General features: G+C 43.9%; 1 protein-coding gene across 3 annotated transcripts; it reads left to right on the top strand.

Annotated features, from left to right (window-relative positions):
• On the top strand, nt 1-27,472 carry CD5 (CD5 molecule). Of its 3 annotated transcripts, none has more exons than XM_082221307.1 (10): nt 1-374; nt 13,488-13,526; nt 14,720-15,010; nt 16,294-16,362; nt 17,531-17,749; nt 19,089-19,208; nt 21,614-21,667; nt 23,089-23,205; nt 25,888-25,986; nt 26,627-27,472. In XM_082221307.1, the coding sequence occupies exons 1-9, from the start codon at nt 170-172 to the stop codon at nt 25,974-25,976; spliced, it is 1,203 nt and encodes a 400-aa protein (XP_082077433.1). In that variant the 5' UTR covers nt 1-169; the 3' UTR covers nt 25,977-25,986; nt 26,627-27,472. The 3 variants fall into 3 exon arrangements, with proteins under 3 accessions (XP_082077433.1, XP_082077432.1, XP_082077431.1); XM_082221305.1 differs by having other exon boundaries at nt 4-374; nt 17,531-17,824; XM_082221306.1 differs by lacking the exon at nt 13,488-13,526 and having other exon boundaries at nt 3-374; nt 17,531-17,824.
• The last annotated feature ends 473 nt before the right edge of the window (nt 27,473-27,945 follow it).

Here is a 27,945-nt window from a genome sequence, read left to right as displayed (position 1 = left end):
TGCAGAAGCAAGTGGGGATTATTATTAGTATTATTGTTGTTGTATTTTTTGTGGCCAGGTGTTTTATAAAGATTTATAAAGATTCTGGGGAGGCTGGGGAGCAGCTCTAGGACTCTGAAGGATAAAGAGAGAAGACTGGTACAGAAAGCACAGTTTAAGCAGCTGAGACATGACGCAGAAAAACCACATCAGGACGGGGAGAAAGTACACTGCCTTCCTCCCCAACTCCTCCCTTTGCCTAGAGCAGGTAGCAGAGAAGCATCAGGGCACGAACACGAAAGTGCTGCCTGTATATTGTCGGATGAGGAGGAACGTGCTGATGAAATTCAATCATCTTCTAGCCTTTGTCCCATTGACGTTGGTGGGGATGTGGGGTGAGTAGTGCTATCAAAGGCTATTCCATGGAAGGAATGGTTCAAAACTCAGCAGAATTGTAAACTCACTGGTTGGCTTTAAACAAGCCACAATCCATTCCCCCCGCCTCCCCAGAATCTTTATAAATGATGATAATAATACAGGATTTTTGAGTTTGTGCATGAAGCATTTTGGGGAAAGGCCTGTAGAAATTATAAGAGTTTTGATGTAGCTCTCTTGCTTCTGGAGTGCATTCAGAAATGTCACAACCCTTGGAGGGGCATTCAGCTGTCCCTGATCAACAGAGCATCTGTCAACAAACGGGCTGGCTGGGTAAAGGCGGCCAGTGGATGCCAATGCTAATAATGGCCTAGGCCCAGATTATCTGAAGGAACATTCTCCCATATGTTCTCCCCCATGCACTGTGATCTCCAGAGCTTTCTCTATAATGTGTTCCTTCGTTCATGTAATTATGGTCAAGGTCAGATGGACGGTGGGCTTTCTCTGTGTGGGGGTGTGCTTTCTTTGACACTCGCTCCTTAGAGTAGAGTACCTGGCAAATCCCCTCACATTTTATGGAAGATTATTGAAGACTTTCCATTTGGGCTTTTAGGTTGCTGTATTGAGGTGCATTACCTGCACGTTTAACAAATTTTTGAGACTGAATTGCTACTTATTCTTTTGTCTATTTTTACTGTCAAAATGTATTTTCTTAACTGATGTTATATAAACTGCTTATTATCTAAGCAGCTGCTGAAAGAGACTTCAATATAAGGGCATGGTGGGGCAGTGTAACTCACCCCAAATATATCTCTGCTTTTATGAAGTCTTTATTGTCAGCAGGCAGACAGATTCTCAGCTCGATTACATCTCATTTTCCCGGTACCAGTTTAGACCTGGGGCCAAATCAGCACAAACCTTTCAAACTGATATTGCTTGTTCTTGCTTGCTCTCAATGCTCATCACCACTTGTATTAATACAGCTACTTAGAATCTTAGAATCATAGAATTGGATGGGACCACGAGGGTCATCTAGTCCAACCCCCTGCAATATAGGAATATTTTGCTCAACATAGAGCTTGAACTCACAATCCTGAGATTAGGAGTCTCATGCTCTTCTTACCTTTTATTCTAGGCTTTTTCAGACGAGTCTTAATGGTGCTTTCTTTTTGTTATTGCATTTTGCTACAACCGTGCAGCAAGGTCTAGAACTGCTGTTAGTGGCAGTGGCTTTGATCCTGCAGAACTGAGATGATGCACCCACTATATATTATTTAATACATGGGTAGGCAAACTAAGGCCCGGGGGTTGGGGCCGGCCCTATCACTTTTTATTTAAAATGCATCTCTGGGTTATTTGTGGGCCCTGCCTGGTGTTTTTACATGAGTAGAATGTGTGCTTTTATTTAAAATGCATCTCTGGGTTTTTTGTGGGACATAGGAATTTGTTCGTTTGTGTTTTTTTTCAAAATATAGTCCGGCCCCCACAAGGTCTGAGGGACCAGCCCCCTGCTGAAAAAGTTTGCTGACCCCTGATTTAATATTTCTTAGCACTGATTGTCTCAACTGCCTCCTCTGTTGAGTCAGAGCAATAATTTCATAAATAAAAAAAGGGAATAAATCCCATATCTTATAAGTATCTGAGGGGAAAATGTGCTCAGATGCAAACCAACCTGTTTTCTAGGAGAAAAGCAAAGCATTTCAAACCAAGCCCAGGATCCTAAATAAGAGCAGATGTCACTCCACTTGAGCAAGTGAGGTTAATGTGTGGAAGGAAGCCCTTGCACACACAGTCCTGTATGAGTGCTGCAAATGCACTTCCACTGTGATTGTGGGGCAGGAGGCTCTAAGCATTGCTACATCTGAATTAGCAGCTTGGGTAGAAGTCTGATGGTGGAACTATTGTTCATCATTTGGACCAGCAAATGGTTCATTCTGAACTCCAAACCTTCCTTCTGCTGCTCCTTTCTCCATTGTGCCTGAACATGATCAAAGCTCTTTTTATCTGTCTACCCTTGTTACGTTTTCATTTAACTAGAGATAGTGAACTTTATATTATCAAGGGGGACTGTCAATGCTAGCAGAAGATTGTTGCTTTATTTTAGTGCAATACAATGCCATTTCTTCTAGCTACGAGTAAAGATATAGATAGATTGATCAATGTAATAAAGAAGTATTACCTGGATGTTGAAGATAGATGGATGGCTGATAGTAGGCTGCCACTGGAAAATCAAGTTCAGGGGACAAAATCAGTTCACCTCGAATTGTTTAAAATGGGAGAGATTGCATTGGAGAGCATATATGGAGGCTTGCAGATTCTAAAATGGGCTGAGCATACCAACGGTGCTGTAATTCTGCATTACTATGCAATGTTTATGTATTTGTATAAATTTGTTGTGGCCTACCGTTAGTTTAGTACATTTACTTTACTTTACATAATGTTTATTTCACACTACCAGGCTAGCGGTCCCTGTCCCACAGTATCCCTTGTAACATGCGGTGCATAGAATATATATATAACCTGAAAATATTATCTGATGATAATGATAGATGTCACCCATGCCAGGGCATTAATAGTGGAAGATAATAAATTTTTCCCAATGCAGCTTTCTCTAGATAAATATATGTTTTGAGGTTTGTGTTCTGTGGTGCCTCCAGATGAGTTGTTTATTGAACATTTAGCTTCATTTGCTTGCAGTAAGCTTGCACAGAAGTCATTGCTGTTTACTGAGTATTCATTCTGAGTGGTTTGCTCAGAGGTTACGTGACTTCCCACCAATCGATTGTTATCCCACACTTTCTTGTGCATTGTCACACAATATCCTTACCGTGAAAAGTCTGTTTTAAAAAGTGGGTTTGCAGATCCTCCAAGTACCCCTATTTTCCTGGGACAGTCCCGGATTTACAGAAGCTGTCCCAGCTTCTGATTTGATCCTGAAATGTCCCCCTTTTCCTAAAGATGTCCCTATTTTCATTAGAGACATGTTGGTGGGTATGGTAGGACGTTCCTATTTTCATTGGAGGGTATGGAGTTATGCGACCTCCAAGCCAAGGAGATAAGTAACTGTACAATCTTTAGAAGACATCTAAAGGCAGCCCTATATAGGGAAGTTTTTTAATGTGTTATTTGTCTTATAAATGTTGGAAGCCATTCAGAGTGGCTGGGGCAACACAGTCAGATGGACGGGGTATAAATAGTAAAATTGTCATTGTTATTGTTATTGATTAGGACTTCCCTGTTTTCATCAGAGAAATATTGGAAGGTATGGGGTTGCAGCACCACAGCACTTTAGTCTACTTTAACTGCAAAAACCTAAATTTGCTGATACATGATTGAAACCCTCCCATAAAACAGTGACAGTTTGGAGAGGACCCTAGTTGCAATCAGCTAAAATGTCCAATGATTAACTGGGAATCAACTGTAATTTGCTCTGATTGTTTTTAGTTCTGAATTTTAAATTGTTTCAGCCTGCCCTGGGACCTGCCAGAGAAGGACAGGTAATAGATTTAATCATAATGGTCATAATAACCTGAGAGTCTCCAGGAATGACTGAGCTTGTGTTAAGGGACCATTCTGGGGGGTTTTAGGCAATAATGGTGCATAATAAGAGAAATCACATTTAAGAGATACGACTCTGGCTTTTGTTTTCAAGTGACAGTGGACATCATAGTATTGTGCCCTTGTTATTTACAGCAGTTAAGAGGATGTTCACACAATGCACAGTTATTTCAGGGCCCTGTGGGGTACTCTGCATGGGTAATTCAGAATGATTCAGGGCACAGCATGTTGGCATTTGACCTCAGGAGATGGATTAACTTTGCTGCTTCTTCTTGGGTCACTGACCAGCTCTAGACAAACCACTTTATCTCAGCCTCAATGCTCCAAATGTAAAAGGAGAATGAAAACGATCACCCTCACAGGGCGGTTTAAAAAGATGTTGAATGTCATAAGGAACGTTAAACGTTTTGCGTGTTGAAAGTGTCATACAGTGGTACCTCAGGTTAAGAACTTAATTTGTTCGGGAGGTCCGTTCTTAACCTGAAACTGTTCTTAACCTGAGCTACCACTTTAGCTAATGGGGCCTCCTGCTGCCGCCGCACCGCCGCTACGCGGTTTCTGTTCTCATCCTGAAGCAAAGTTCTTAACCCGAGGTACTATTTCTGGGTTAGCAGAGTCTGTAACTGAAGCGTCTGTAACCTGAAGCGTCTGTAACCCGAGATACCACTGTATATGTGACAGGGCCTGCCCAAGATATTTTGGCCCCTTGAGGCGAACCACAAAATGGCGTTCTCACTGCCCATCCTTGACCAGGGAAGAATGGCTGAGTGAAGATCCACATCAGGAACAAGCGGGGTAATAAAGTTCTACATCAGGAACATGGGTGGGGGGAGATCAGAAATGCCTCCTATTTGCCAAGATGGTGCTGTAGAGGAGGCATTGAGAGAGGGGCTGCCAAGGAGGTGGCAGATTCAGCCTCCAAGGAGCATGCCATAGCTGTTGCTGCCACCACAGCAGTGGCAGCCAATGATGCATTCCTTGGATCAGCTGCCCCTCTACATCTTGCCGCCTGAGGTGACCGCCTCATCTTGCCACATAGGTGGGCCGGCCCTGATATGTGATGATTAAAAGTAAATGGGAGCTAAGCATTATGACTTAAATCTAGTTTCTTTCCAAGCATGTTTTGATAAAGTTCCTTTCATTTTGTTGTTGTTGTTGTTTATTTTTAAAAAGTCAGCATTTCTGGCGCTGTTGGATATAGCTGTAAACAAATAACTACTAAAAGCAAATAGGAAAGATGTGCCTCCCCCATCCCCACCACAAAGGTGCATGTGACACTCTGAAAATGCATCATTTTATTTATTTCATTTCCCAAATGTTTGCAGGTCTTGTCTTTCAAGTCCAAGCTGGCTGAATATTCTTTATAACAAAGAATAAAAAGCAAAGGATTGTAAAACTATGGAAGGATATTCTTACAGGGGAATGGGTGGCTAGACTAAAATGCATCTCAACTGTTTTGTCATGGCCCCCACCCTGGCTTTTGTAAAAGGCTGCCTGTCTGGTGCAGCACACAGCAAGTGGGTGCTCAGCCTCTAAATATATTTTACCTGGCTCTCTGGACAGTTATTTTTTCCCTTTTTTATGAAACAGTGGCTTTGGGAGGGTGTATTTGAAACTCAGGAGGCTGGTGAAGAAAAGTGAGAGAGAGAGGGTGGGGTGTTAGCAAAGAGGGAGCATTTCAATTCAGTTCGCATTCACAGGCAAATCTGCCGAATTTGCACTTTCCTAAATAATACACGAACTGAACCACAGCCATTCTTCAAAATCCACAGTTCTCTGAATTCTACAATGCATAATGTGTACAAGGATGAATATTTTGGGGTAAAGTTTGCATAAAAATGTGTATATTAGTGAAAATAACATACAAGAATGTATTATATAAGGGTAGGGCAGGGGTCTGCAACCTTTAAGACAAAAAGAGCCACTTGGACCCGTTTCCGAAAAAACAACAACAACTGGGAGCCGCAAAAACATTGCAACATTTAAAACAAGTATAACACTACATATATTGTTTCTGGCCTTAATGCTATATATACAGGATCGTGCAGTCAGCTGTCAATCTCAAGAAAAAAGGACAAATTAATAGCTAATTAAAATATTTAATTTACAACCAGGTAACCAGGTTAATGGGACTTTTGCTCCTGAACCTCAGTGCTCAGTGTCTGCACATCAGCGCTGTAAGACGTCACCTTCATTTTCACACAGGCTTGCAAGCTGTCATCTGTGAGGCGTGATCGGTGCTTGTTTTTAATATAGTTCATGTTGGAGAAGACCTGCTCACATACATATGTGGAAGAGACCACAAGGGCCATCGAGTCCAACCCCCTGCCAAGCAGGAAACACCATCAGAGCACTCCTGACATATGGTTGTCAAGCCTCTGCTTAAAGACCTCCAAAGAAGGAGACTCCACCACACTCCTTGGCAGCAATTCACCAAACTTTCACCTGCTTAAGTTTAAAAAGGGGCTTCAAGCAACTAAAAAGGGGCTTCAGGCAACTAACTCCACGTGGAATTCCACGTGACCGCGACTGCATAATCAATGCCACAAAATGCCAAAGAAAATTAACCAGGGCCCCAGTGAACCATAAATCATAATCAGTGCCTGATGTAAATAATAATTAATAATGAGGGCCCAATGTCATCCTCGTCATTATAAAAATAATCCCTCTCTTCGTGCCGCCCAGCCTCCCAAGAAAAAAACCCCACTTCAAACGGTCACAAAGCACAAATTCCACGCGACCGCGACTTGCTATGCCCAATAATCAATGCCCCAAAATGCCATAGAAAATTAATCAGGGCCCCAGTGTACCATAAACAGGGGCGCCGACTTATAAAAAATATTGGGGGAGCCCGCGAAAGCTCATGAATAATAAATAAGCTCATGAATATGCAGATAAAGTGGCGCCGCCTCCTCGTGAGCGAATAGGGGAGAGCGTGCTGCGCCTATTAATCAGCTCCGAAGGAAATTGGGTGGAGCTTTTGCTCGGGAGGGAGGGCAGGAGGCATGCAGCCCGACCCTGTGCATTTTGGGCTGGGGGAGGGGCGGCGGTGGCGCTCTGCTGGAGGGGCACCCGAGATTATTGGGGGGGCAGAGCCCCCCCAAACGAATTTTTGAGGGGGCTCGGGCCCCCTCAGGCCCCATGGAGTCGGCGCCTATGACCATAAATCATAATCAGTGCCTGATGTAAATAATAATTAATAATGAGGCATTCGTCATTATAAAAATACCGTATTTTTCGCCCCATAGGACGCTCCGTCCCATAGGACGCACCTAGTTTTTTGGGGGGGGAAATAAAGGGGAAAAAAATTCCCTTTATTTCCCCCCCAAAAAGCAGGTCGGGGAAACCGAACCAGGTCGAGGAACAGCGGGATGGGGGCGCTGCGCCTCCCTGCTGTCCCCCGAGCTTGTGGGGCTGGCCGATGCCTGCGGGGCGGCAGGCTGCTATCCGCAGCGTGGGGAGCCTTGCCGGGAAGTCCGGCAAGGCTCCCCACGCTGCGGATGTCTGCCTGGCGAGGGGGGCGCTCTGATTTAGGGCGCCCCGCCCACCGGGCGGCAGGCTGCTATCCGCAGCCTGGGAAGCTTTGCCGGGACCTCCGGCAAGGCTCCCCACGCTGCCGATGTCTGCCTGGCGAGGGGGGCGCTCTGCTTTACGGCGCCCCGCCCGCCGGGCGGCAGGCTGGTCACCTCCGCCCCTCGCCTCCTCCCCTCGCCACCGCCCCGGAGCCGCAGCAAAGGCTTTAAAGAGCCGCATGCGGCTCTGGAGCCGCAGGTTGCCGACCCCCGGGGTAGGGGAATTGCCTTGCAAGCAGAACTGTATACAAAAATGTGTATTTTAGGAAAAATAGGCACTAAAATGCTAACAAACTTTCTTGAAGGCTTTATTTTAAAAAATGCAAACAGATGGGGAAATGTGGAGAACTTAAGACTGGGAAAATGAGAGAAACTGAATTTGACAGATTCATCAAAAGAAATCCAAATTAATGATCATTAAGTAACCAATGGTCATCTAACCTCTTAGCAAACCAATCAGGATTAATGCTCAATAAACAGGTCATGTGGAAACACTCTCTCTCACAGGGTTTCAGGTGATGAATAGGAGTCATGAGACCCGCAATTTGGATCAAGACTATGGTGCTGCGGGAGGTGCAGGATAACCTTTCGTCTCCTGTGGCGTTTCCCCAATTAAAATCCTGCCCCCAGCTGCTATGTGCCTCATGGGGGGACGGGACTGTTATCCCCTGCCGGGCCTGTGGGGGGGGTTTCTAGTTGGGAAAGTGCAGGGGGAAAATGTTTAAATCCCCACCACCCCCCAGCATCATGTCCATGACCTAAATTGGGGTTCCTGTCCGCTATATGCTAAAAGCTTTGCTATTTTTGGGACGGAGGGAAGCTCTAGTTTTTGGGGGGGTTTTTAGCCCACCTCAATGCATGTCCACTCACAGAACAAACTTTTGGGTATCTGCTCAGAAGTAACGGGGTTTCTGGGTAAGTGTGTGTAGAACAGCCACCATAAATATTAATTTGAGGACCAGATGCACTGAAATCAGTGTGTATGGTTCCTAGCTGTAATCCTGGTATGCCCAGAGTTTCAGTCCATGTAGACTCCCTCAACCCAACCTAAACCTATAATATGGAGCACATTTCCCCTCCAGTCATACATTTCCATCTCTCTTGTCCCTGTTTTCAAGAGAGCCCTGGACCTATCAAGGGCTCCAAGAAGGCACAAATATTTGAATATTATCCAGAAATTAAAAATTTGCTGGACGTAGCAATATTACGGCATTGGTGTGCCTGCCAAAAATTGGTCTTCCATATAAAAGTGTGATGCAGCACTACTCAGTGCAGGGGATAATATAATTGGATTCGGGTGGAGGGAAAGGTATGTGCAGGGGGTTCCAGATTAGATCTTCTAGTTTATATTTATTTTTAATTTCAAGGCAGCAGAGGGAGTGGGAGGTGTGTTTAACACTTTCATCCAAGTTGGCTCCCTGATCAAAATGCTGCCCTTAGGTACCTATATCCCCGCACATCCCAGTTAACATCAGCTCTGAGGGAGGAGGCATTTAGTTTGAGAGAAATGCTACAGGCACAGAAAGGGTTAAACCGCTGTTTTGATAAAAATTGGAGGCTCCTGTGGCTGCTTTGAAAATTAAAAATGAAGTTAAATGATCCATCAGGAACTTGGATCTCTGCGGTGAATTTCACTTCAGTGGCTGCTGTCATTATTTCAGGCTAACTCTAATGATTCTGTCAGGATTGTTTCATGCTGTCACTCTGAGTTGCTTCAGTGCGGGTGCGGCCAGAGAATAAATGCATAATGAACAATTAGGAATGTGAGATAAATTCAATTCAGTTCACATTTAGAGGTGAAACTACCAAATTTGTGCTAACCAAACCTCTGCCATCCTTCAAAATTTGCGCTTCTCTGAATTTTGCAATTCAGCTGCCCAGCCAAGTAATATGTATACAAATGCATATCACTATGGTAAAGTGTGGATAAAAGGGGAAATAACCATAAAAATGCATTATATTAGAGGAAATTGCTTTGTAAAAGTGTGTATATTAGGCAAAGTTTAATGTGAAAATGTGTATGCCGGGAGAAATGGGCATGATTTCTCGTGAATTTTCATGCAGACGTCAATGCAAATTGATGGGGAGATATGAAGAGCTGAATTTGAGATTGGGAAAAATGAGAAAGTTCGAGAAACTGAAATTAACAGTTTTGCCCTTCCCTAGTAAGAAGTAATGAGGGGAAAGAGGCAAGCTGGGATGCCTGCAGGCTAAACAGGAGATGGCCTTGATTTGTTAATGTAATTAATGCTTGTTTGTTTGTTTGTTCTACAAATAGCAGCTGATAGGAAGGCTGAGCAGCCTCTCATCCCTAGAGGCTGGAGAGAGAAAGTCTGACTCTCTCTCCTTCCAAAATTGCCACTCCTAAGGTGTTGTTTGCATTTCAAGGAAAGCCTCCAAGGATGCCAATTGGAGCTTCCCTTGAAATGCAAATAGCAGCTTCGGAGAGGCAAATTTTGTCAAGGACCACAGCAGTGAGAGAAAGGGTTAAACTTCCTCGCCCTACCCTGCATGATCCTGATGCTGCTGAAGCTTCCCTGTGGCAGCTAACTACATAACACATGCACACACATATGCACAAATCACATTCATGCAATGAGCTTCCATGCAACTGGCTGTTTAAAACAATGCAGTAAACAAAGCCTGGATGATGCCGAGATCATCGCCCGTTCAGAATATCAGTAGACACTTGATGGCAGATGCAGGAGGCAGTGAGGTTCAGGACCTGCCTAGGGTCCTGCTTGATACATGGAGCTGCAAAGCCATGCCAGCACATGCACAATTGCCAGGGAGCTAGAGTTAAACCTTGCAAACATGTTTGTTGCATGCACCTACAGATGTGAAAATGTAAAACATATTGGATACGTTCATGCGAGTACAATCCTTGCCGAAATGGTTGCATGGATTTGTGTTTTTATAAATGGAGGGGAAAAGCAAGGTGGTTAAAAGTAGAGGTGTAATTATGTTGCATGCTTAATTGTCAGGTCTAACGGGGAGAGAAAATTCCCTTGGTACAAATCGGGACAGCTCCACTGAGCTCAGCAGAAATCTAACTTGAGCCCTTAACCCGTATCTTTAATTATTATTCACTACTCTCGGTGTACATCAAAATTCCGCTTAATCAAATTGTTCTTCTGAGAACAGTAAGAAAAGATGGTAATTGGTGCGGTAATCAGAAGGAGACAAAGGGCCTAATTTGCATTTGTAAGGAATATCTCCTGCACATGTTCATTTGGAATGAATAGGAACAACATAAATTTGTTCTTTTGCACTTTCCTCATTAATGTCAAAGGAGCCTGTGGATGGGCTTTCCCAGTGGGTTTTATGGTTTTCAAGCACAGCTCATCTACTTCATAGACTCAGGGCATTTTTACACATTATGCTTAAAGTGGCTTTCATCAAGTCTGCAATTCCCATGTAAAAACTACATTTGTCAAAATGTGTTGTTGCTGCTACTGCTGTCGTTGCATTTCAGGCATTTATTTCTTCCATATTTACAATACTCAGATATTCATTATGCTCAAGAAAGTGGTGTGTAGAAATGGTCCTATTCAGTGCTGTTTTTCTAGAAAAAGAAGTGCCGGAACTCACCATGAGCACCTCCCTCAGTCTCTTAGAATGGCAATGGTGTCCACCTCAGAGGTCCCAGAATTGAGTTGCAGTGAGTTCCAGCTGGGGGGGAGCCCTGGTCATATTACATCAACCAGACTCTTCAATGGCGTTCAGGGCTGGCCCAATACATTTTGCTGCCTGAGGCAAATGACAAGATCTCTCCCTCCCCTGCCCTCCCCATTCTACTTACAAAAGCAGACTGGACTAGCAGCTAAATCTTCCTTCTGCAGTGGCAATGGCGCCGTGTCCCCCTTCCCACGTGAAGGAAGCGGGCTCATTCAGATAGTGCAGGAAACGGTGTGTGGCAGAAGGAAGAACTGGGAAGGCCTGCAGTTGCTGGTGCCCTCCCGTCAGCATCTGCAAATACAGTGGTACCTCAGGTTAAGAACTTAATTCGTTCTGGAGGTCCGTTCTTAACCTGAAACTGTTCTTAATCAGAAGCACCACTTTAGCTAATGGGGCCTCCCGCTGCTGCTGCGCCGCCAGAGCATGATTTCTGTTCTCATCCTGAAGCAAAGTTCTTAACCCGAGGTACTATTTCTGGGTTAGCGGAGTCTGTAACCTGAAGCCTATGTAACCCGAGGTAACAGGGAGAAATGTAAAGTATTGCACTTGGGCAAAAAAAATGAGAGGCACAAATACAAGATGGGGGACACCTGGCTTGAGAGCAGTACATGTGAAAAGGATCTAGGAGTCTTGGTTGACCACAAACTTGACATGAGCCAACAGTGTGACGCGGCAGCTAAAAAAGCCAATGCAATTCTGGGCTGCATCAATAGGAGTATAGCATCTAGATCAAGGGAAGTAATAGTGCCACTGTATTCTGCTCTGGTCAGACCACACCTGGAGTACTGTGTCCAGTTCTGGGCACCACAATTCAAGAAGGACACTGACAAACTGGAACGTGTCCAGAAGAGGGCAACCAAAATGGTCAAAGGCCTGGAAACGATGCCTTATGAGGAACGGCTAAGGGAGCTGGGCATGTTTAGCCTGGAGAAGAGGAGGTTAAGGGGTGATATGATAGCCATGTTCAAATATATAAAAGGATGTCACATAGAGGAGGGAGAAAGGTTGTTTTCTGCTGCTCCAGAGAAGCGGACACGGAGCAATGGATCCAAACTACAAGAAAGAAGATTCCACCTAAACATTAGGAAGAACTTCCTGACAGTAAGAGCTGTTCGACAGTGGAATTTGCTGCCAAGGAGTGTGGTGGAGTCTCCTTTTTTGGAGGTCTTTAAGCAGAGGCTTGACAACCATATGTCAGGAGTGCTCTGATGGTGTTTCCTGCTTGGCAGGGGGTTGGACTCGATGGCCCTTGTGGTCTCTTCCAACTCTATGATTCTATGATTCTATGATTCTATGATACCACTGTACCTCTTTACCATATTCATTTACCTGAACAGGTTTTCTTAACGAGCTCGAGGTAAGAGGAGGGTGAAAAGCATTTGCAGTGTAAATTATTATTTTGGACAACATCACCCGGATTCAACAAGATCTGCTCTAAGCCTTTCCTGTGTAGGCCTCTGGTAGCTAGCATGGTGTAACACAGAAGGAATGGCTTTACCCCCTCACATATCAAAACGCAGCCAAGGGGCACCAGCAGACTCACAGGGGGCATATGATTTCACCCCCTTCTTTATTTGCATTTTGCTGACTGGCAGCTGATAGTTGGTGTAAGAGGATTTTCATGGTGAGCATCAGGGATGGGCGAGCTAGATACAGTACTATTGGGTAACATAAACATAGCAGACTCTGACATAGAACGTGTCGCTATGTACAGGCAACTCCCCACTTACATGGGGGTTACGTTCCAGGTCTCCACGCACGTAAGCGAAATGTGCGACGGGAGCCCACTGCAGTACATAAGCTTCCCACCCTATAGCATAGCGTGGTAGCAACGAGAGCTCCCGGCTGCCATTTTGGAACCCTTGGAGTCTTCTTTTTCTAGCTCACTGACATCCTCTTCAGGCTCTGGGAAGGATCTCCTCGTGACTTATGAGGGCTTTCCAGCTCTCTTCTGCCATTTCAGGTTAAGAATGGAATTATTTATTTCCCATCACTTGCGTAGATGTGGTGGTGCGTAAGTCAATCACACACAAGTGGGGGAATGCCTGTTCCACCAAAATCCCAAGGACCTTGTGGTGTTCAGTGTGTTGGGGCGGGGGCTTTTCTAGGGGCCCTTTCTCATTTCAGTTCCTTCAGCACGTCTCGAAAAAGCTGTAGAAAGATTCTCAAGAGCTGTGTGCCATGTGGTGTGGGCGTATGCACCTGGTGGGTGATGACTCTGGAAATTCTCCCATCTGCTTTGCACTCACACACAGCTTATGGGATTCTGCCCCACTTTATGGCTGGTTGGTTGGTTTTTACCGTACTTTGTTCCTTTATTTGCAGTGGTCACTTGTGATGATGGACAAAGTGAAAGCCCTAAAGGTCAGTACTTCTTATTCAATCGAACACAGTGAAACGCATTTGTGTGTAGACAGGCATAGGATTCTGCTTCACCACATGGATTCTATTTTCATGATTTATACCTGTAAAGATGGTGCATAGCTAGGTCAATTTCTGCCTTATGCTGTGCCATGTCCCAACTGATATTTAGTTTCCATGTTTCTTCATAAGAAAGGGCACAACGCCTCCAAAATTAAGCACATTTAAGTCACATTTATTTCAGTGTGGGGGAGTTAAGCCATGATCATGAGACATAAGTCTTTGCTTCAACATGGCAGTGTATTGTGGACTCAGTGCTGCTAACTATTATTGTTATTTTTGCTATTATTATTATGAATAACTATCAGAATTAGGTTTCTTATCTGCCTTTCACCATAAGGTCCCAGGGCGCATTACACCAATGTAAATACGGAAAACAGTTAAAACAATTTACCATCAAAATAATAGGGTATTTCATCTTGCATAGGACTTTCCCTCAGCTTTCCCAGTGTGTGCCCTGCACTGTCCTCAAATCTGTTCCAGAGGGTTAGGAGAAACCCCATAACAGATTTAGGAAGGGAACAGGGGTGGGCAAGAGGGGGAAAGTCCTGTTGGACATGCGGAAACTGTTCTACTTATGCAATGAATGATACAGCGCCACATTGAATACAAATGTGTATATATTTCAGGTGTCAAAGGCAAGGCATGCATTCTAATTTTGGGCAGCATCCACATGGCATCTTCATCATAATGCCATCCCATACCTCCCCATCACCACAATTTAATCTGGATTTACTGTTTCCACTGGTACGTTTTTTCTAAAATTTTGTATTTTCTATGGAAGCGGTAAAACTGGATTGCACAGGGAAATAATACCGGACAAAATAGCATTTTGATGAAGATGTTGTTGCTGTGCTAAACTTGCTCATATGATAAGGTTACCAGATTTTTTTCAATGAATCCGGGGACATTTTTCAACACCAATGGATTTTGTATGGGGACTGATTTGTAAATCCGGGGACTGTCCCTGAGAAATAGGGACGTCTGGTAACCTTATCGTATGAGCCCACAATAAACTGCTGCCTGGAAGCAAAATTGATCAGCCGCCCCAAGGGGAGGGAGAATGGTGCAGAGGGTGATGCTATGTTTGATGGTTTTGCCTGGATGTCTTCAGTATCTTAGTCTTTCCCCAGCAGAATGGGCTGTGAGGCTCAGCGGTACCAGCTCCAAGTGTTCTGGGTTGTTGGAGATTTATCTCAAAGGCAAATGGAAGAACATTTGTAGCACAGGTTGGACACAGCAGAATGCAGACCTTGTCTGCAAAGAGCTTGGCTGCGGTTTTCCCTTTGGACTGCTGCAGCCGTTTGCCGAAGAACCGCAGAAACAAGAGGCACTCGTGTTGGGCTGCCAGGGAAATGAGACAGCCCTGGAGGACTGCACCCTGCAAGAATCCAACTGCACTTCCCATTTGGCCTTGGTTTGTCAAGGTAGTTAAAACACTCCTTCCTGCTTGCATTCTCTCTTTGGGCAAAACAAGTGTGACATAGAAGAGCAGTGGGGGGTGTTTGGGAAGCGCCTTCCCATTGTACTAGAGATTCAGAGGTGTTCTCTGGCTTCCGCTAAGAGCAGACTAACCTTCTACTTGAATGTAAACTGTTTTATGATAGAGACACATTTGAGATCTAAAGCCGCTAAATGCAATCAGCCATCTGAACAACAGTAGGGTTGCCATATTTCTAAAAGTAAAAACCAGGACACCCTGAAAAAAAGTTGTTGAGCTTTTTTTTTTAGACAAAACCCTAAGCACGATCTTCTTGCCTAAGATCCAGGACAAAGCACCGCATTTCGAAAAACCCTCACAGACGTCATTTCTGCCTTTGAAATCCTGGTTATGTCTGGTTGTGTAGCAGCCCTAAACAACAGCAATAGTTCTTCTTCCCACGCTCCCCCAGAAGGCAGATGGACCTGCCTCTAAATATGAACACGGCTTACCGCAGTACAATTTACATACTGGGGGGCTACTCTATAGAGGAAGGTCCTCTGCTTTGAAAGGCTGTCAGGGGACAGTCCTCTATTTAAAAATATCATCCACTTGTGGGCTGTCCAGTCCAAGTCTGATTTAACAAGGGAGATCAGGAGCCATCAAGTTGCTAGCCAACAGTTACTAAGACCTGATCAGCCCCCTGAGCAGGCCAACAAGGCACCTTGTGCCTTCCTCCCTTTTACTGTATTTTTCCATGTATAAGACGCCCCCATATATTTTTATGGACTCCAAATTAAGAAAACACCCCTCAGCACTATCTGTGTATAAGACGAGCCCCAATTTTAAACCTATTTTTTTTTGTAAAAAAACCTAGTCTTATACACGGGAAAATACTGTGTATTTCTATTTTAAATTTTAGTAAATTTTCATAATTTTGCATCTATACACTTATATGCAAATTTTATGCAGATTGGTGTCCTCTTTTATCGGTGATACAAATCCACATTTTTGGCCATGCCTACCTGGCCACCTTACATAGAATTTAGCACAGTCCAGTACAAGTTTCACCTTTTTTCCGTGCTGGCACAAGCTCTGAAAAACTCACTCTGCAAGTTTTCACATGTGGTTCAGTTTGAACCAAAGGGGAAACCTATCTATAGAAGGCTCTTGGCTCTTGCCTGTAGCAATACTGGATAAACTCACTCCCCATTCCCCCTGTGCGACCCTTCTCTAAAAAGCTATAGCTCTTTTTTCTTCTCATCCCTTTGGTTGCATTGATCATTTCAGATCCCATGGAAACCTCAACAGCATCACAGCCAACAACAGCACCTTTCGTGACCTCCTTAAAACCCACTGGTAAGAAAACTAAAAAGCACAAATCCCCCAACTCTTTATTGATTCTGCTGCAAGTGATCAAAGTTACAGAAATCATAATTGTGGTTTAAAAAATTAGTTTTCCTGTCTAATAACTGTCAATAGACCTCTCTTCCATGCCTTTGTCTAATCCCCTTTAAAACCATCTAAACTAGATAGCGTAGCTGTATTCGGTAGCAGTAGATTCCATACATTAATGATGTGTTGTGTGAAGGATGGCTTTCTTTTATCTGTCCTGAACTAGCTGCCAGTCAGTTTAATTGGATGACCCAAAGTTCAAGTATCATAAGGAAGAAAAGCCCTTCTCCGTCCAATTTTCCCCATTATGCATACTTATAATATCAGCATCCTAAATGTTCTCATTGTCATTATCGTATACATGTTTACTCATGAGACAATCCTACTTTCAATGGGGCTTTGTTCCAGGTAAATGTATATAAGTTTTCAGCCTATGTAATTTCTCCCTCCAAACGCAAAAGCAGTGACACTTGAGCGTCTCCTTGTAAGGTGAATGCTCCCACCATTCATCATTTTGGTTGTCTTTCGCTGCACCTTCCCCACTTTTGCAATGTCCTTTATTCAGCATCCCTTGCTATCTACTTATATAACGTTATCATCATGCTGACTGTTATTTCCCATCGCTTTCCTAGTTTTTGCTTTTTTGAACTATCAACCATGACCTGACCGCAAGATCTTTCTTGTAAAGCTACTAGAGCCCATGAAAGTATGTGAACTCATGTTTTCCATACCATGGGTATTATCAGAGATGATGCCATGCAGGGTGATATGCCATTTCCCTTACCCATCCACCCTGTTTGGAGACATCCTTCTGGGTCTTATTTCAGGCAAATAAAACAATACAGCCAACAGTGAAGTAAGTCTAATATTTCCTGTCAGCTTCCTCTTCCTTAAGTCTCAGTATTGCTTTGGTAGAACACAGCAGGGAGATGGATGGGGACAAAACATTGGCTCTGGCTTCACCTGCGGTTGACCTCCCTGCCTCCCACCCTAGCAGTCCCAATGGCACCAGCCACCATTGAGTTCAGGGACAAAGTTCACATTCAAGCCAGACGCTTTCAGCTCATGCAGTTGACCACTGTACTGCCACACACTCACTTACACTCACTTCCCTGCTGTCTTTCTCTTACAGATACTCCACGGATAAGGCTAGAAGATGGGACCTCTTTATGCTCTGGGACTACGGAGCTGAAGTTTGGAGGTCGCTGGGAAATGGTTTGCCTGGCTTTGCAAAGCTGGTGGAGTGGGTTAGCACCCAGGGATTGCCAAGGAGCGAAGTGTGACGCTTCAGTAGGACTTAAGGACCTGGCGTGGAGGAATCCATTGCCTGCCCACTGGTCGGCGGTGCAGTGTGAGCAAAGGAACCTTAGCTTGGGCTGTCTCGACAAGACACAAGGGTGCTTGATAACCTTGGTTAAATGCTCAGGTGGGCAAGGCTGACTAGAAGAGCACACCTATGCTCTGCTTTCCTCATTTGGATTATATGGAATTCCATCTTAGCATTGCGGGGGCGGGGTATATACATTTTATACACAACTGTAATCAGCTGAAGTTGTAGAATTCTGGATTCTAGCAGACTGCAAGTACAGGATAGTATTTTTTTTAGAATACTAAATTCCCTCATTTTACAATTAATAATAAGCTCCATGCATTTTTATTTTTTTTTTTTTTTTGGTAAATCACATAATGGCTTTAATGTAATCAAGTGGTATATAATTTTTTTTTAATTAGATAAAATAACTATAGTCAACTTGAACACCAGGGCTAAGCTTTTTGCTATGATACATTAGTTTAATATCTGTTGTTTATTAACTTTTTACGTTTTTACATAGGGGGACATTCCCAAATATGGCTCCAGCCCCCACTGCAGTCTGAAGGAGTGCAGTCCAGAATTCCACAACCACATTTCCCCACCTTATTTCATGTGGTTGGTTGGTTGGTTGGTTGATTAGTTGATTAAATGTAGAATGGCTCGCAATTTCCTGGGCTCTCTGAAAGTGAGATTTGAAGTACAGTGGTACCTCTGGATGCGAACGGGATCTGTTCCGGAGCCCTGTTCACATCCTGAAGCAAATGCAACCTGCGCAGGTCGCGGGTTGCCGGTTCTGCGCATGCGCAAGTGGCAAAACCCAGAAGTAACGTGCTCCATTACTTCTGGGTCGCCACGGAGCGCAACCCGCAAATGCTTAACCTGAAGCTACTTCAACCCGAGGTATGACTGTATACCAGTCATTTTCTTTACAACTCTGTTCCTATCCTGAACACCAAGGTTGGTAAATAATATTTGAATGCTGTTTGTAGTGAAGGTTGAAAGCTGAAAATTGACTTAGGCTGCACACACACCCACACCCCTCACACACAAAAAGAATCCTGGGAATCTACAGAGCTGCAATTCCCAGCATCCTTAAACAAACAACAGTTCCCAGGATTCTTGAGACAAGGGGATGTGCTTTAGACGTGTGCTGTAGACACAGCCTATGTATGAGTTTTCTGTAGCATAGTAGGAATGAATTTTGGAAGATTTACAGGTTTAGTATGGACGATGAGATTAAAAGATGAGCACAATCCGGTGAATGGAAGGGTGCAGCTGGTTTTGCTGTTATGTGTCAGAGGCAGTAACATTTATCTGAGGACGAGCTTCCTCTAGGGATGAAATAATATGTAATCTCAACTTCTCTCTCCTGACCAAGTTTCCAAGCCCAGGGTGTCCAATACTGAGACCGTCTTGGGAATCCTGCTGGGTATTGTCCTCACAGCTGCCCTCCTCTTTTTCTGTGTTCCCCCAGCCTACAAAAAGCTGGTGAAGAAATGTAAGTGGCATTCTTTTGTTGTGGCAAACTAGAAGCTCTTCTGTTTTGCAGAACAATGCTCCCAGTCTAAGGACCTATTCATACCATCATATGGGAGCCCTCAGGGCGTGGGGGTAACATGACCATGTGACTTTTAGCACTGAAGCATATGGGACCATGAGGGCGTGGCTTAGTTAAGTTATTCACTGATGGACTGAGATGAGATGTGCACCCGGGTCTTTCTGGTTCCCAGTTCCCAGTCTAAGACTACAATAAGGGCAGGGAGAGTCTGTCATTCTGTTTCTCTAAGTTTCTCATTTTCCCAAACTTAAATTCAGTTCTCTGCATTTCCATAACAGTTTGTGGATTTATTTTTAAAAGCCCTCAGAAAAATGCATCACCATTTCATGGGGTTTCCCCCCGGTTTTTTCCTAATGTACACGTTTGTATGCAATTCTGCCGAATAGTCACATTTTAAATGTTATTTTAGCTAATGCACAGGCATTTATATGCACACTTTACCTTAGTATAATCCTTTTCGTACACGTTACTTGTCTGGAAAACCGCTCTGCAAAATTTGAAGTGTGAATTTTGAAAGGATTGCTGTGTCTTGGCTTGCATTTTGTTTTGGGACGTGCAAATTCATTAAGTTCGCCTTTAAATGCTAACTAAGTCAAAAATTTCCTGTAATGCTAGCTACGTTGTCATGCCCTACGCTAGTTCTGTGACTGTGTGCACTAAGCTCTATATATTGATTTCTTTCTGTTCTTGTTTCCTGTTACATTCTCTGGAATTTTTCTCTTTCTTGTCTTGTCAATTGTTCTGGGAAAAAACAGGGTAAGGTTGATTATGGCCTAGGTATATTCCTGAAGGGAAAGGGTTTACCGTATTTTTTGCACCATAACACTCACTTTTTTCCTCCTAGAAAGTAAGGGGAAATGTCTGTGCGTGTTATGGAGGAAATGCCTACAGGTGGCATACCTACGGATTTTCCTCCTCTAAAAACTACGTGCGTGTTATGGTCGGGTGGTGACTTCTAGCTGAGCCAAGTACAAATACCTGTTTCACCAGACGTGAAAGGCAGCAGAATGTATGTCAGCCGCAGCACTATTTTGTTTACTGCATACAGCAGAATGGATGCCATATTTCTCATGGGCAATTTTCCAGGGGACTCATGCCAGCGGTGAGCACAGAGGCAGAGTTAAAAATGGGCAAGGCAGCAGATGTGAATCTTGTCTTCATACAGCGACCTACATTTCAGCCATGCAAAAGCCAACATTGTTTACTTGGGTTGGGGGAGAAATTCGATTCAGTTTGTGTTTAAAGGCAAACTTTCAAAATTCACGCTTTGTGTGGAACAATGTGCAAACCAAAATGCAGCCATCCTTTGAAATTCACCTTCTCTGAATTCCACGAAGGAGTTTTCCAGCTAAGTAATGTGTACAAAAATGTAGAGTAAAATGTGCATGAAAATGCATAGTTAAGTAAAATTAACACATACGGAAATGAATGATGTTACAGGAAATTGCTTGCAAAATGGTTATAATTGTTTAAACTGCATGCAAAAATATGTTTGATGGGAGAAACTCACACTAAAGTTCTAAAAAATTTCATGAGCATTTAAAAAAATAAATCTCAAATTGTTGCAGAAATGTGGAGCACTGAATTTAATATTGCGAAAGTGAGAAACTTGTAGAACTGAAGTAGGCAGATTTGTCCATCCTTAGTGTGTTTACACTAGGGGACGCGGGTGGCTAGGGGACACAGGTGGCGCTGTGGGTTAAACCACAGAGCCTAGGACTTGCCGATCAGAAGGTCGGTGTTTCGAATCCCCGTGACGGGGTGAGCTCCCGTTGCTTGGTCCCAGCTCCTGCGCACCTAGCAGTTCGAAAGCACGTCAAAGTGCAAGTAGATAAATAGGTACCGCTCCGGCGGGAAGGTAAACGGCATTTCCGTGTGCTGCTCTGGTTCGCCAGAAGCGGCTTAGTCATGCTGGCCACATGACCCAGAAGCTGTATGCCGGCTCCCCCGGCCAATAAAGTGAGATGAGCCCCGCAACCCCAGAGTTGGTCACGACTGGACCTAATGGTCAGGGGTCCCTTTACCTTTAGCTTAGTGTTTACACATACCCACTTTTCTCATTCTCTGTCCAGGAAAGCAAGAGGCATTACCACAGTTCAGTGGCATATTTCAGCCAGGCAAAAACATGGGGGGGGGGCCTTCTGAAGAGCAGCAGAGAGGACATGTCCGAGTGAGAGTCCCAAGGTCTGGAGGTTCCATACTCCTAATATATAAGCCATAACAGCTAATGTGCCTTAACGACGTAATTTTAGAGCCATGCAGTTTGGCACAGGGTATTTATTTTTGCCTGTGCTCTATTTTGCTTAATGACTTATCAAATGTCCCCTCCCTCTACCCCACTACAGATTCAAAAAACAGAGAGCATCAGTGGATTGGCCCAAATGGAATGAATCAAAATGGTATGTATGCATGCATGCGTGACATATTTATATTGTCCTTCAAGCAAGCCTCCATGGTATTTTACAAAAATTAAAATCCATAAAATACAAAATACAATCAAAATAAGCTAAAACAATAGCAATATAATATCTATGCCATGAGCATAAGAGAAACATAAACAGCATAAAATCTGTATGAAACCAGTTGGTAAGGAACCAATTAACAAGGTACAGTGGTACTTCGGGTTAAGAACTTAATTCGTTCCCGAGGTCTGTTCTTAACCTGAAACTGTTCTTAACCTGAAGCACCACTTTAGCTAATGGGGCCTCCCACTGCCACCGCGCCGCCGGAGCACGATATCTGTTCTCATCATGAAGCAAAGTTCTTAACCCGAGGTACTATTTCTAGGTTAGCGGAGTCTGTAACCTGAAGCTTCTGTAATTTGAGGTACCACTGTAGTGGATAAGAACAAACCCAGCTACCTCTCAACCCAAGACATATGCAAGATATGAATAAATCCATGTGAACCTCTTTTGAGGTTGTGTAATGTTAATATGGAATAGACAAAGAGTTATTGAACATGCATCCCGGGTGTTTCAGGTTTTACATTCTCATTATAAACTGTTTTAACAGGAATGTCTAACTTGCAACTCTGGCCAGTTTGGTTTGAGACAGACAGACCTGGTGTTACTTGACTCAGTAACAGACTATCATCTGCTACCTAGCAAATATGATGTAATGTGTAATCTGGGTTTCCATTTCCTACTATGTACAGCCAAGATGTGGAGTTTTATTATAGCGTGATATTACAGAGCTACAGAAGCGATGTTATCATACTGTAATAAACACTCCACTTATTCTTTACCCCTTTGACTTGTTAGGGTCAGAGACCCCGTCTAATAATCACAGTTCCATTGTTCCACATTTATGTCTGAAACATCATAGCAGCACACTGAACTTCCATATGTCTATGCTATTAGATTTTTGATGATTATATGTGATCATCTTTCAGAGATCACAGTAAGATCATTTACTCCCTCTAGAGGCAAGAAATAGCTTCTTTTGTTGCAACAAACCAAAAGCCAGGAAGCTAATACAGTGGTACATCAGGTTACACACGATTCAGGTTACATACGCTTTTGGCTACAGACTCCACTAACCCAGAAATAGTACCTCGGGTTAAGAACTTTGCTTCATGATGAGAACAGAAATCGTGCTCCGGCGGCGCGGCAGCAGCATGAGGCCCCATTAGCTAAAGTGGTGCTTCAGGTTAAGAACAGTTTCAGGTTAAGAACGGACCTCCGGAACGAATTAAGTACTTAACCCGAGGTACCACTATATATTCACTCTGTTCCTTTCATTAAACAATAAAATGTATATTTAACTGAAAGTTAGGCTAGTTTCTGGATAGAAAGTGATTCCACATTATGCTTTTATTTAGTTTCATTCCATCGCAGCAGTTCTGTCACATTCCAGCCACGTCCTGAAAGCCAAGAGGTTCAGGAAGAGAATAAGTATTCAGCCCTAAAGAAAAACTTTCATCTCTCACCCTATGCAGGTAACATACAAAAGGTGGGGTTTTCAAGTCCTATAGTGTGTATCACATGACCTTTCTTTAAAAATCCACTGGGTTTCCCACACTTCCAAAGGATCCCAGTCCCACTGCAGCCCAGGCTGGTACTCTTGGTATTAAATTGAATGAGTTTACATACAATTCATATTGTTGATGCTGAGCAAATGTGAGTGTAATGTGCCGTCAGAACCAATAGAGTATTTTGACTGATAATTTTCAGTTCTATGCCAGACCTTGAGTCTTTATGTTATTCCAGTCTTAGCTGTATAGCTGTTCACCCACAGGCTGCATTCTCACATAATATCACATGGTTTGACACTGCATCCATTCCTTTTGCACAGCCATTGGCACATGTTCTTGGAAAAGTCTCTTCATCGTGGACCTCAGTTTCCCCAATACCCTTCTTCATAGTTTATTGTTTATTACATTGCTCAAGGCGAGTTGTTTATTAGACTGATCCAAGGCGATCCAATGGTTTGAATACAAATATCTGCATAAGCAAATGGAAAGCACTCCCACTTACGCAGGCAGCGGGAACATCGATTTCCAGCAATTTCCCCCACCCCAGAAGTAGCCTGTTGTAGCAAACACATCCTGTGCTGGAGAGACCCCCAACCAATTAAGAGTGGCTTTTCAGAGGAGAATGAGTAGCTGCAGCAGGAAAGGGTCAAGAAAGCCCCATTGCACTCATGGAACACTGCATGCCATTCTCTGGATCAAAGCCCATTATCAGTGAGCAATGAAAACACAAGAAGACAGTATCAAAAGCATTCTCTTGGCATCCCAAATATTTTCTGAAAGAAGAGGGTTTTAGTCTCTTCTAGATGATGGCCCTTATAGAAAGATAACAGTCTTAAACACTCCCCAATTCTCCAAGCAATTAGAAGTTCACTGGCAGCGCTGCAAGGTTTTGTTTCCTTCCAATGAGGAGACATATGATGCCTTTGCGATATCTTGTTCTCTGCTGCCCCAGAGGGCAGAAACAGATCTGTTGGGCTTAATTCACAGGAGGGAATATTACATCTTCTTTAAAGTAAGAACAGTTTCACAATTGAACCAATTACCTGCAGGGATGATAGGCTCTCCCTTACCAGAGGTATTCAAGCACAGATTGGACAGACTTCTGTTGAGGATGCTGTAGCTCTGGGTTTCTGCAATGAGCTGAAGGTTAAGCTGGGTGGCCTACAAGGCCTCCTCAAATATGATTCTATCCTTTAATGTGTGTGTATAATACACAAGGACGTGGGTGGTGCTGTGGGTTAAACCACAGAGCCTAGGGCTTGCCGATCAGAAGAATGGCAGTTCGAATCCCCGCAATGGGGTGAGTTCCCGTTACTCGGTCCCTGCTCCTGCCAACCTAGCAGTTCGAAAGCACATCAAAGTGCAAGTAGATAAATAGGTACCACTCCGGCGGGAAGGTAAACAGCGTTTCCATGCGCTGCTCTGGTTCACCGGAAGCGGCTTAGTCATGCTGGCCACATGACCCAGAAGCTGTACGCCAGCTCCCTCGGCCAGTAAAACGAGATAAGCGCTGCAACCCTGGAGTTGGCCACAACTGGACCTAACGGTCAGGGGTCCCTATATATATATATATATATATATATATATATATATATATATATATATATTGCTTTCGTAGATTTTCACGGGTACAGGAATGCAGGTTTTGGTGTCTTCGGGTGTCTTCCCGTGTAAGAGTCGGGGTGTCTGTGCGACGTTTCGACGAGGTCTCACTCGTCATCTTCAGGCTGGTGCTTTCGGCTTCTTGTTACTTCCTTCCTCCGCTGGCCTCCGAGGCTACTTCAGCGCGCTTGCCGGATTTAACAGCCCAGCGAGAACCGTTTGCACCCGCCGAGAAAAGTCCCTGCGGCCAGCGGGGGAAGGAAGTAACAAGAAGCCGAAAGCACCAGCCTGAAGATGACGAGTGAGACCTCGTCGAAACGTCGCACAGACACCCCGACTCTTACACGGGAAGACACCCGAAGACACCAAAACCTGCATATATATATATATATATATATATATATATATATATATATATATATATATACACACACTGAGAGAGAGAGACCATAGTGGCAGCAAAAGGGTCTTTCAGCACAGTCACTAATTCTGTACCACAAGTGTGCCTCAGTATTAATTTTAACCGGCTCCAGCTAAAAACTGTCTGCCCCCAAATTCAAACTGCCAAAAATATTTCTCCTCCCCTCCCAACCCCCACCCACCCACTCAGTGTTGACTTTAGACTCTTACCATGCAAGTAAGTGCCCTGTTAAGAAAACATCTCCAGAAAATACAGAGGAAACACCAGCCACTCACCCCCCCCCCAGGTATTAGGAAGCAATTCACATAATTGTGAGCAGTTATCTAGAAAAATATAACAATATCATGCACTGGTATATTGGGGTGAAAGCTGATGAATTGTTGGAATTAATTGTTGTTCAGATCTTGACCTCTATTAAATAAATGCAAAATACAAAGGTAAGGTGATTGAATCAAGACAATTACTGAGTTTGTACAACCCCAAAGCAAAGGGAGATCCTCGAAATACAAAAAGCATTATGGCATATCCTGCTGCTACTTTAGTCTCCGTTATTTCAGTATTTCCCTGGAATATGCAGTTCCCTTTGAAACATTACAGTATTTTTTTTATTTTTTTTGGTACAGCTCTGGAAGGGGCAAGCAACAGATCTTCCAACCCCCCAGACAACTCTTCTGACAGTGACTACGACTTATGTTCTGCACAACGGCTGTAAAATCTGAAAGGTATGCAATAAACTTTCACGCCCAAGCTGATCTCTGATTATTTGTTGTTGTTTTTGGTATATCCTTAGGTTGAAAGAAAACACCAGAAATAGGGCAGGTCTATGGCATAAATTGGACGCGGGTGGCGCTGTGGGTTAAACCACAGAGCCTACGGCTTGCCAATCAGAAGGTCAACGGTTTGACTCCCCACGACGGGGTGAGCTCCCACGCTTGGTCCCTGCTCCTGCCAACCTAGCAGTTGAAAGGTGCAAGTAGATAAATAGGTACTGCTCTGGCGGGAAGGTAAACGGCGTTTCCATGCGCTGCTCTGGTTCGCCAGAAGCAGCTTAGTCATGCTGGCCACATGACCTGGAAGCTGTACGCCGGCTCCCTCGGCCAATAAAGCGAGATGAGCGCCGCAACCCAAGAGTCGTCCGCGACTGGACCTAATGGTCAGGGGTCCCTTTACCTTTTATAGCATAAATTAAAGCTGATTTTTGCTGTGTGTGCAAACAATGAGAGTTTAGACAGGTGCTTTAGCTATGTGTCAGGCAAAACCTGTAGGATATAAACCTACAACTTCAGTAACTGCATTGTCACTTCTTAAAACATTGAATGAAATGAAATATTAATTTTGTGGGATTCATTTTCTCCCCTGCAGATACAGGCAGAGTCCAATACAAGGAAAAGCTGGGATCAGCAGAACTGAAAAAAGCTTTCCACCCACACCAATCAGTGTGAAATACCATCAGCATCCTCCCTGCAACCATATAGACCTTCTCTACCATCAAAAAGAGATGTAAAAGCAAAGTCAGTGCATTTCCTTTTCAATGCACTGAGAGGAATTAGGATCTCTACCTCAAATCATCCAGAGCACTATTGTTCTATATTCAGACCTCATAGTGGAATTATGTTAGGTTCTCTCTGTTTGAGGGCCTATAAAAATGACCTTTGGGCTTCAGCTGTAGTGGTCTTTGCCAACCTTATACTGTACCCTGCAGTTGTTTAGGATGATTCCCATCAGCCCCAGCCTGTGCTAGAGGACACAAGGTTGGTGAATGTTGCTAGATTGCATCTAGATCTCTCAATGGCGATCATTGCAAAAATTAGGACTGCCTCAAAAAATGCTAAGGTCCCTGGCAAGCACTAGCTGGGCAAGATTTCTGACAATATTGTGCAATTGGCTGGGTAACCATTCTGAGTTAAGACAGGAATGTATGAATTAAAACAAAAACCAGGGAAAGCTGTTATTGAACAAACCAGGACTGCTTTTTAAAGAATATTTCCAAGCACAACAGTTTACCCTAGTAGCTAATGTCTTATTGACTAAACTAGATTATATGTTTATAGATTTGTCATAATTGAGCAAGTATAGCTGTGAGTTTTTAATGTTAACTCTTTGTTTTGCACTTGAGTGCATCTGTAATTTAATTTGTAAATTGTGTATATTCATGTTTAATATCTGGAAGTATAATAAAAGCAGGAGGGGACACCCCAGACATGCAAACTGGCAGGAGCTTAGTGTATTTTGTATTTGAGACTGGACGCAATGACGGTTAAGTGTTGGGCCACAGTTCAGAGACTAAAAGCTGGCTGGCATATTGTACAAAGTTGCCTCTCGTCCCGGTCAATGCAATACCCATTGATACAAGCTTCCATACATTTCAAAGGCATTTTAGACATTTACCGTATTTTTCGCCCTATAGGACGCACTTTTCCCCCTCCAAAAATGAAGGGGAAATGTGTGTGCGTCCTATGGGGCGAATGCAGGCTTTCGCTGAAGCCTGGAGAGCGAGAGAGGTCGGTGCGCACCGACCCCTCTTGCTCTCCAGGCTTCAGGAGAGCCCCGTCGCCAGCCCCGCAAACTCGGGAGACAGCGGCAGGGGCGCAGCGCGCCTTTCCCGCTGTCCCCCGACTTGGCTAGAAGGCTGGCGGGGGGAGAAGCCTGCTCCTCCCCGTCGCCAGCCCCGCAAACTCGGG

The sequence above is a fragment of the Podarcis vaucheri genome (genome assembly GCF_965113315.1).
Source record: "Podarcis vaucheri genome assembly, chromosome: 1".
In the NCBI taxonomy this organism is placed as follows: Eukaryota; Metazoa; Chordata; class Lepidosauria; order Squamata; family Lacertidae; genus Podarcis; species Podarcis vaucheri.
The sequence above is the reverse complement of the archived record's forward strand: the minus strand, read 5'-3'. Positions and strand labels throughout refer to the sequence as shown.